The 10,742-nt window shown below is 41.5% G+C and overlaps 2 protein-coding genes across 4 annotated transcripts in view; one reads left to right on the top strand and one right to left on the bottom strand.

Annotated features, from left to right (window-relative positions):
- Positions 1 to 4,903, top strand: part of mylk3 (myosin light chain kinase 3) — a 40,668-nt gene extending 35,765 nt beyond the window's left edge. For 2 of the 3 annotated variants that reach the window (XM_053616969.1, XM_053616967.1), the window contains exon 12: positions 1,994 to 3,194. In XM_053616969.1, coding sequence (XP_053472944.1) covers positions 1,994 to 2,240 — 247 coding nt within the window. In that variant the 3' untranslated portion in view covers positions 2,241 to 3,194. Of the gene's footprint in view, positions 1 to 1,993; positions 3,195 to 3,817 lie in introns of those variants that run through there. The other variant, XM_053616968.1, reaches the window with a different exon arrangement.
- Positions 4,904 to 5,458: 555 nt separating this feature from the next.
- On the bottom strand, positions 5,459 to 10,467 carry orc6 (origin recognition complex, subunit 6). The gene is made up of 7 exons (XM_053616970.1): positions 10,293 to 10,467; positions 9,959 to 10,085; positions 8,710 to 8,873; positions 8,268 to 8,357; positions 7,549 to 7,658; positions 6,889 to 6,975; positions 5,459 to 6,153 (listed from the first exon to the last, which is right to left on the bottom strand). Exons 1-7 carry the CDS (start codon positions 10,355 to 10,357, stop codon positions 6,014 to 6,016), a joined length of 783 nt encoding a protein of 260 aa, XP_053472945.1. The 5' UTR covers positions 10,358 to 10,467; the 3' UTR covers positions 5,459 to 6,013.
- Between the last annotated feature and the right edge of the window lie 275 nt (positions 10,468 to 10,742).

The raw sequence follows: 10,742 nt of genomic DNA, 5'->3' as shown, positions 1-10,742 counted from the left end.
ACTTTAATGTTGTAGTTAGAATATTTAATTTAAAATGACGAACATTTTAGTGAAAGTTTAAAGTTGTTTTTTTTGTGTTTTTTTTTAAGGAAAGCTCAAGCCGCTTAACTTCTCGCTTTAATTCTTTCGCAGTAACAGGATGTAAGGCTGGCAGTTCATTCTTTCATCCCCATATTTCCTCTCATCGGAACACAACATTTAACTCAGCAAACATCCGGATGCGTTCATGAAAAGGCTGAAATTAACCGCATGGATGAGGCCGAGCTGTAAGGCGGCTGCTTTTTTGGTGGCACTCGAGCGTCACTGCTCATCTGGCATAAGACAATAGGCGAGTGGAGCAGCAGGGGCCAGCGAGGGCCTCCACTGCCTGCTAATGATCCTATACAGATCTGCGACAGGGTGCACTTAGTGACGCAACACACACCCACATTTAACATTCTTCACATTCACACCCGCTCTCATACACGCAGATGCCCTTTAACGAGACGTGCCTGAGAAAATCCGTTTTTGATGGTGTTGTGTAATTGCTGTGTTTTGTCTGTCGAAAATGGCTTTTGTATAGCAGACATTTCAAAATCATTTCCGCCGGTATGTCGCTGCCATTGCTGTGTAGAGAGGCACCGTCGCTGCCATCGCCGTTACTGAAGGAGAGACTCGACACCTCGCTGGCCTGTATGGCATGTCAATGACCATGAAATGACTAGCTATCCAGGGGTAATTATAGAGTACAGAGAGTATAGAGATGAAAAAAGGAAAATGGTATAGAGTGTTTACAAAGTCTAAAGTGTGAATCATGTCCATGCAACACACACACACACACACACACACACACACATATTTGTCTTAGTATCCTTGTGAGGATACTACACCTAAATCTAATCCAAACCTTAAGCTCAGTAATAAACACTCAGATAAAAACAAACATAAATGGATGAAGACATGGACGGATGGATGAATTGATGATGGTTGGATGGAGGGATGGTGGTTGAATGGATGGATGGGTAGATAATGGATATAGGAATGCATCGTTGAATGGATAGATGGGTAGATAAACTGATGGATACACCAGTGTATGTATGCTTGGATGAACTGATGGTCAGATGGATGGGTGAACATTTGTTCTCCACCCAGATATGAAAACGTGTCCCTGTACACACACTCACAGTACACTCTGACCTGTTCAGTAGTGTGTGATTTATAACAGTTATGTTTTAATGGATTTTTTGCCGGCTCTGCACTCTCTCTCTCTCTCTCTCTCTCTCTCTCTCTCTCACCCACCAGTGTGTTTCAGGTTAACAGGTCACGCATGTTTTTAGCTAATGACGCCTAACGGCACATCCACAATCAGCAGCTCGGGCTCCTTCACAAATACCACACGGCTAATTAAGCCGAGCTTCCATTCGAATGACAATTAACAGCGTTTAATTAGCACCAAAGAAAGAGACCAGCAGCCTAACAGTAGGTTTTAATTAGTGTTGGCACATTGTTTTACTCTTGATAATTCTGAAACATTATAACATTATAACTATAACGCACACAGAGCGAGATTTGCGAGAAAATAATACGACTGGGAGTCTGATCTTTCCATTTTTATTCATTAAAAAAAGAACATTTATAGTCACATTTAACGTTGTCGAACGTCCTGTTCTCACTTATGTTTACCAGTCGCCTCCCGCACCAGCCTCGCTGTTTCTCTCTCTCTCTCGGAGTTAATACGACAAAAATAAGACGGTGAACGAAACACTGGAGACTCCTTCCATAAATGATAACCATCTCCTTACAGAAAACGATTGCACACTCCCTGCGAATGAGCTGTTACTATGGAAACCATGACATATTAGAACGAGCGCGTTAATATAAACGCCTTCTGACCATATATATATATGTATATGTTTGCGTACGAGTAAAAAAATCATTTTGCTTCTCTATTGTTAAGGTGTATCATTATAACACTGTGTGTGTGTGTGTGTGTGTGTTTGTGTTTGTGCGGCAGCAGTCGACTGAGCGCCTCAGGCTGTATGAAACACAGCTGGCTGAATAATCTGGAGGAAAAAGCAAAGCAACACCGAGTTCGTCTCAAATCCCAGATGAGACTGCAGCGTTACCTAGCAGCTCATCGACAGTGGAAGGTACGCACAGATCAGGATCGGACACGTGGAGCACTGGTACCTCTCCGATTAAATGATTCAATGAATATTATGATGACAAATCTAAACATTTCCTTCACCCAGGACTGCTAAGGACCCCTAAGGCCCTGTAAGAATGCAGTATTTACATTTTTTTTTAAATATACATCTTAGCACATTAGTACACAGATACAAACAAAAAACCACACGGTACATTTCCTTGTTATATATTAAAGAAGGAAAGATGGCGCATGTTTTTTTTTTATATTTACATCGTTGTGTGTAAAAGCCCACGACAGTACGCTGGGTTTGTGCGTCACACTGTAGGAGACGTATCCGAAAGCGAACATCTCATCCGACCTACAGTAGTTCGCTATTTTTTATTTGATTCACAGAAACGCACTGAAACCTCCATCCCATAAATAAGTGTAAGATTTATCTATAAGCGTAAAGTCCATTTCACACCAAAAGCATCGTGACACGCTGACATCAGGGCGTGGAGGATTTATTTCTGTGCGGAGTTATTGAATCCCAAACGAAGGAACCGATTCTGAACAGCTGAGACGACTCGTTAGTGATTCCAGACTTGACTTCCAGTACTAACCCACGTAGGTTTGTAACAATAAGCATTCGTATTCATCGGCTGCTCACTAACAGACGGTGCTGAAACTCGTTATGGTAGTGGGCGTTTCCTTTTCGAACACACTCTGACAGCGGTAGACCAATCACAACAGACCGGGACATCTGACCAATCAGAGCAGAGTATGCTCTCTGGATGGTGGCGTTTAGAATGAATCTATTAGAACGAATCATTTGACGAGTCGTTTGTGACACCGAGGGGGAAAAAGGTAATGCTGCAGTTTAAATTACGAGCACGTTAAAGTGTTTTTGGACCTCGGATGCGTCTAAATCTATCGTATGAGATCATTAAAACAAAATTAGACACGTTTCAAATCCATAATATGTGTGCTTTAAATATCGAATCTGTCACACCTACAACAGACAAATCACCTCCATGCCACCAGAGGGCAACCTTCCATGAAAGCTTTCCAGTTACTACATGCACCTGTTTCTCATCCAAGGCTGATGAAATTTTAATAATAATAATAATAATAATAATAATAGCTTTAATTCTTACTCAACTCTCTCAATTTTATTCGTACAGCACGTTTAAAAACAACAGAGTTGACCGAAGTGCTTCAGAATTAAGAAATTGGAAATGACACACGCTATCGAACACACGCAGACGTTACCAGCATTATAAACTCCAACAAAATTTGCGTACGCAAAGCGCGATCAGTATCACAACAAATATCACCAGATTCAGCCAATTCAAACGCCACAGTATAAAGATATGTCTCCAGCCGAGACGTAAAAATCTCCACCGACGGGTCCAAGCGAATATAAAGGGAGCACGCACAGAAAATTCCAGAAAATTCTCATCAAATATTCCACAAAAATCAGGTTTATACTCCTAGATCTCCAACACCTCCATCCACACCTCAGGAGACTCCGGCGTTGAAAGGTCAGAAAGGTCATGAGTTTAAATCCACAGGATAGCGCAGCGTTCACTACACATCCCAGTGCTTGTATTAGACTCCATCTCACTTATAAGCTGCTTTGGAGATGAAAATGTCGAACGAATGTGGGTCGCGTCCATGATCACGACCCGTCGTCAATCGTTTTTACAGAAACACTTCCACGCGGTGACGGCAGCCAACCGGCTCAAGAGGTTCCAGAAGAGCAGATCAAGCAACACGCTGTGATTCATACAGGAAATACAGGCCCGAGGAGGAAAAGATGGACATTCCTTTCTTCTTCACGCTCGTATGGGCTTCACTGAGCTTCGAGTCCAGTGGAGAAGTGCGCGTGAAGATGACTGGGTAACGAACGTGGTACAGATCAGCGCCATGTTGAGTGTTTATTTCGATTTTTATTTTCTTGTAGTTAGTCGAAGGAGCAGCAGCTGATTGAAAAATGACATTTTTATTGTAGTGATAAATGTTTCAATGCTCACTTTATTTATTAGTTGTTTGATGTACTGTTTTAAACACAACCGAAAATAATTGCCACAGATTTATCTGCCGTGAGTGTAAAGTCGCTGCTGTACATGTCGCGCACTCACACGGAAAACGAATTCTCCCTTCTGTGAAGGTGGTGTTTTTTCTTTCTCTTTTCTTCTGTAATTAACCTCTTTTACTTTTTTTTTCTTCCTGTTTCTTGCCTCTTGTGATACACTTGTTCAGTTATGCAATAAACTCATGTGAACACTTCTGGCACTTGGAGTTGCCGTGGGGAATTTTTTTCCTGGAGTAAACGTCCTTCCTCACAGACGAAGCCAGCAGCCGAGGGAAGCGAACACATTCCCAAAAGATGTCCAGTTTAGTGAGGCACACCGTACGTTCGGAATCTTACATCCCGGTGCCGTAATATACGTTTCACGGCAAAGCCTGAAAGCATTGTTTTATTTGAATCTGTTGATTTTTTAACTCGAAAAAAAAAACCTTTGGAGAATTCGTAATGGTTTTAATGGAAACTGTAATGGTCTCTACTGGTAATTTACTGCCATACCGAACAGCTGACGGTTTGTAATGGGATTTGTACTGGAAACCATTAGGATATCTGAGACACATTTACACTAAAAATGTCTTTACGCAACTCCTACAATGCACAAAAACACATCTTTCCCCTCAAGAAATTCAAACACTATGAATATGCAAATTAGACACACCCCTAACTGCACATCACTCCTCCCTCTTCACGTAGCACAGCATGAGTAGGATGCACGGCTTAATTTGTTTATTTTTTCACGCCGTCACATTGTTTTAGGAAAATAATCAACAACACTAGCGTCCTATGACATGAAGTCCTGACGCGTTTTATTCCTCTTATACCACAGCGATTTTCTGCCGATTACAACGTTTACTTATTAAAGAATGACAATTCATGCCTTTTAACCGGAACGTAGAACGTAACACAGCGACGGCTTCTTATATACCGCTTACTGTCCCGAAGCGCCGACACTGGAGACTCCTTCCTTAAACGTTACACAAACGTCTCCTCCTAGAAAAGTTACAAAATCAGTTTGGGAGGAGGATCGACGCCGTAAATGAGCGGTTACTATAGAAACGATAACGTATCAGAACATGTGCATTAATCAACACCTTCTGACCAATCAGGATCCAGAAGCAAGGTGCAACGACGTTTATGGCGGTTGCAAAAAATAAAAAAAAATTTAAAAAAAAGATTTTTGAGCAAGCATTTGTTCCCAAGATGGTAGTTCTTCTCTGTGGAACACATCACACACACACACACACACACACACACACACACACTTTGATCATTCAGTTTTATTAAAAACAGCAGCAGCATTACAGTACACTGAACATCATGCTGCTTGATTTTCTTTAGAGATGATGAGAGCGAGCACGCACGCACACACACACACACACACACACACACACTATGACTACAAACACTCACATGAACCTCTTCACATTACCACACGAGACACTTGATGCGAACGAGTCAGTGGTAATGAGGGAGTTGATTAAAAACAAAAATAAAAAAGCACCCGAATCTACACGTGAACAAAGAACATCATCAAACCACTCAGACGCGGCGGAATATAAACCGGCGCACAGCTGCTCTTCTCTTCTCGCTCATAATAACACGTAAACAATCATCTGCGTCAACGCAATCAAGTAAAACAATACCGGAGACTGAATATCTGTACACAGGTCAGGTTCATCTGCCAACAATCTCTCACTAACACACACACACACACACACACACGGGGAAATTCAAATAGAAGAAAAAGGTCTAGAAAAGAAAACTAAAAAACATAAATAATAATCTAAATAGTCATCTAGCAGGTGCAGCTTTCACTATTCACTGCTTTTGGCTTTGAGAGCATTTTCCAGGATTTTTCTCTTCCACTCCTCATAATTTTGTTTCGTCTCTTCCTCGCACTCGTCTTCCCTCAGTGCCGGTTCACGCGGTTGCTTAGGAGATGTTGGCAAGCCATCTTCAGAGAGAGAGAGAGAGAGAGAGAGAGAGAGAGAGATTGATTTTCAGTAACTTTCAGTGTTTATTCCAAATACACAGCGAACGCTGCTTCAGATACAGACTTCATTTATGAAGACACTTTCTCAATGACAAATAAATAAATAAATAAATAAATAATTAAATAAGTATCCAGGGGCGAGTGAGTGAAGGGGAGGGAGAGAATAGGTAAGCGAACAACAGAAAGAGAGCGATTAAGTAATTGAGCGAGTGAAGCCAGGAACGAATGAACGAGCGAGTGCGAATGAAAAAAGAAGAAAATAAAAATAAATAAATTTAAAAAAAAAAAAAAAAAGGAGGGAGGATGGAAGAGAGAGGCAACGAGTGAACGAAAGAAGGGAAACCTTCAGTCAAAACGTTTATATGTACGTCAGGGATGTGACGATGGAATAACTCCAGATCTGTACAGCTTTTCCATCCAGCTCTTTTTATGAGGATATTAATAACACAATGTTTTTATAAGCCTGAACGGGGAAGAAATAAACCTAAATAGCATCATTTAAGAAGAAAAAAAAAACAAAACAAAAAACAACCAACAAGACTGAGGTTTTCCCAATCTGAGAACCTGAAGCAGTGGGGTTTCAGGGCGTGTGGTCGTGTTGAAATGTTGACACACTCATACACACTGATTTGTAAATCTTTAAACCCCACTGATGATTAGGAAGCGTCAGACTCCCGTGCACGTTCTTCCCCTCACCCTGCTCCGCTTCCTGCAGCGTCTCTGTGAGAATCTTCTGTCTTTTCTGTGTTGATTTGATCTGTCGCTTCACAGAAGATGCATCACCTGAGAGAGAGAGAGAGAGAGAGAGAGAGAGAGATTGATTGATTGATTGATTGAGTGTAAGTAAGTGTAGGTATAAATCGTCAGTGTTTCCCCTGAACTGCAATCGTGGCTTTAAACGAAATTCCTAAAAGAACTTTTAAAGACAGTGGAGCGTAAAACAGAAGATCTGGAGTTAAAATGAACAGCTAGATTGAATTTCGTTTGAATCGACAGCTGCTATAACGCGAGTGAGAACAGGAAGTAACTCGTGACGGATAAACAGTACGCATCGCCCTGTAATAAACCGAATTGAAATCTTCGAATCCATCCCCAACAAAATCAACGATAGGCTCCGACTTTCCATTAACGCCCAACATCCCCGTCATTTCCTCAGCGTAGAAGGAATTAAAAACACGAATTCTATTCGTCCTGTATCCATGACGACAGCAGCAAACGAGCGTGATTTTCAACTGCATCACATATGACGCGTTTAAAAATAAATAAATGAATAAAAATATAATACACACACGTTTCACTTCTGAAAGAATGGCCGAGGGCAAAAAAAAAAAAAACAACCCAAAACCACCAACTCACTGCAAATCTCTTGGCCGAACTTCAGAAGCTGAACACACAGCCTGTCGAACACGGTCTTCTTCGTTCCGGAGGATGACGCCAGCTTCTTATCAACTCGGATTTTCAGGCACCTTCAAAGTAAATATCAGACACCGTGTTAGTATTTTATTCCTCCCCTTCCACCTCCTCCTCCCTCCCCAAATCACAGCGTGGAGCAGACGCAGGATTAAAAAGCGTCGAGGTCTTACAGGATGCTGCAATAAATGGAAACACATCCTCGCTTGTGACGTGGAGCAGAGTTACTGAATTCTGGATTCTGATTGGTCAGAAGGTGTTGATTAAGTTTCTATAACCGTAGTGCTGCTAAATAATAATAAATTAATAAACACTCGGATTTATAATCCTGATGATCGATTAGTTAAGGCAGCCGGTGATCATCACAGTTCGCGTTACGATACCCAGGTATCATTTCACCACCGGGGGAAAGGGAAAAGTGGATTGGATCAGACGGATAGATTGCGTGTGTGTGTGTGTGTGTTTTTTTAGCTATACGATTTTTTACTTATTAACCAACCAACAACAGGTTGTGATGTTTATCAATCATCCGTAGTTACAGAAAGTTGTGCGTTTATTTATTTATTTATTTATACACTGCTCTACTCTACAATTATGTTACACCGTTTATTACACCCAGAGAGGAAGTGAGGGAGAGACGCAGTAGTGTGATGAACAGTACTGACTTGCAGGCAGTGAACAGAGCAGCCGTAGTGAACAGGGGTTTGGACAGATCCAGGTCTTGCTGCTGAGCTGCAGGTAAACTGGCCTGGTACCTAAAGCACCACACACACACACACACACACACACACACACACACGGAAGTAAATACGGCATGTTTTAGCATTCATTAATCAACATCACTGCATGGTCAGTCTCATTCCTGAAGGTTTTATTGCTTGCTTACTCCAGATGCAGGATGTTCGCCGCTAACCTGGTAGCGACAGTATACTCTTCCACTACTCATCATCAACATTTTCCTTGTAGCTCGAGTGTAAAACTTGTAAAAAAAAAATAAAATAAAAACAACCCTCCACACACCACGCATGTCTCGGCTGAGAGAATAAACCGCGGAAGGTATTTAGATTATAGGACTATTACAGAGAAGCTCGTTAAAAGCTTGATTACCGTTGAAGGATCTGAGACGCCGGCTTAATCGCCTCCATGCACCCGTACTGCACAGCCAGATCCCGGAGCCCCAGACCGCTCTGCAGACCCAGCATACACTCCATGGCCTTCAGACTGCTCTGATACGCCTTCTTGTTCAATCCTGACAGCTTGACGACGTACTCCTGCTCAGAAACCAAACCTCATACGTGAACGATCAAAGGAAAACCTACACTCCAACATCGTGTGGACGAAATGGCGGGTTGGTTGAAATCTGGAACAGAGTGCGCAGCATGGAAGCTCGTGTCCATCAGATTGGGGTTTGTTTTTTTTGCTACTTTCCGTCTGTGAATTAGCCGAGCAGGATCGGATAGCGATGTGCAACTCGTAGCTCTGAACGTGCTCTTTCACACAGCGCTGGATGCGACAGAATTCACTCCGTTATACGATGACAACGTTGAATTCAATTTTATATAGTAAGGCTTGGACAAACTAGTGCTGTGGGAATGTCGACTAGTCGGGTGGTAGGAAAAACTTCTGGATCAAAATTCCAGAGTCAACTACATATTGTTTAAGACTACACTGGGAAAAGTCTTTTAGCATAAGTATTACTCTTTTTGTTAGCTTTAATGAAATTTCACCGCTTTGATATCACTTTGTATGAAGAGGAGAGGTTCAGGATTTTTTTTTTCCACTTTCAGTTATTTTTGTTAAATAAAATCATTTGAGCATAACCGAGTGGTTTAGAGCCACGGGTTGCGCATCACCATCCCATCCCAAATAACTATGCTAGAGTCCGATCAGCGACGAACGCTAGCTCAAAGAGATCGACCCAGGATTGTTTTGTTCAGAGTTGAACATGGAGGAAACACCTCCCGGGCGCTGCTGTAGACACCGCCCCCTCCGACCGAGGATCCGGTCACTGAGCTATAACGACTGTTAATGGACGCGAGCTTCCATGCTGCACGCTCCGTTCCAAAACCAGAGATTTCGTTCCACACGATCACGTTTTTGGGATCGACACGTCCTTAAACAGTGCAATAAAATACAAAATTAAGAACGAAATTAATGTTTTAACCATTAATCGTCATCATTAATGGTTATAGCAATATTTATGATGTCTTTTGGAAACTATACTTTCCAGACTCCATAAGTTAAAGGTAAAGGACTAAAAAAAAAAAAAAAAAAGGTCTGTAGGTTTAATGGCTGAACACGAACACGAACACGAACGAACGAACGAACACACACACACACACACACACACACACACCTTGTCTATAGGACACTTCATGGCCGTGGCTGCCAGCTCCAGGCAGATAACAGCTTTACTGCTTGCTGTAGAACCTCCCAGAGCTGTGCACTTCACCTGAGACAGCCGCATGTACTCCTCTGCCTGACTGGGATACGAGAAATGACATAAAAACACATTTTATTACTTTATTTACACCCATTTTACACCACGCTTTCCCCCTCATCCATACTGCGACCTGGAGCTTAGACTGAGTTACCCAACACCCACACTTCTTACTACTCACAAACTCGTTTTTGTTGTTTTTACACGTTTAGCACAGGAACTTTATAAGTAAACAAACCCACGGACCTACCTCAGGACTTTAGGAGAGGTTATTCCCATTTTAGATGCGAGTTTGCGGAATAATTCACCGTCCATTTTGTTGGGTTTGTTAGTAAACCGCTGAATTACGCAGGCTGAGCTATTTTCGCGGGAATTTTGCTCTCAAACCACGCCCATTTTCCCTCTGATTGGTGGAATTCGAACCACGTCACAGGGCATGAGGAAGTTGTAACAAGGTTCTGCCCATTTTCTTTGCTGAATCGCATTTTATGATTTGTTAGAATTTAGTTTTTAATATTTAAAAATACGAATATATTTGAACAAATTATTACGTTATTTCTCTTTTGTATATTTATTTTAGAGTATTTGTAATTTTAATTTAAATAGAATATTTTGAGGCGATATTTGTCCGTTATTATATAAAAAAGAAAACAAAAATTAGTAATAATAAAATAATAATAAGCCAAACGTGCAAAAGTCA

Source organism: Ictalurus furcatus, chromosome 27 (genome assembly GCF_023375685.1).
Source record: "Ictalurus furcatus strain D&B chromosome 27, Billie_1.0, whole genome shotgun sequence".
NCBI lineage: Eukaryota > Metazoa > Chordata > Actinopteri > Siluriformes > Ictaluridae > Ictalurus > Ictalurus furcatus.
The sequence above is the reverse complement of the archived record's forward strand: the minus strand, read 5'-3'. Positions and strand labels throughout refer to the sequence as shown.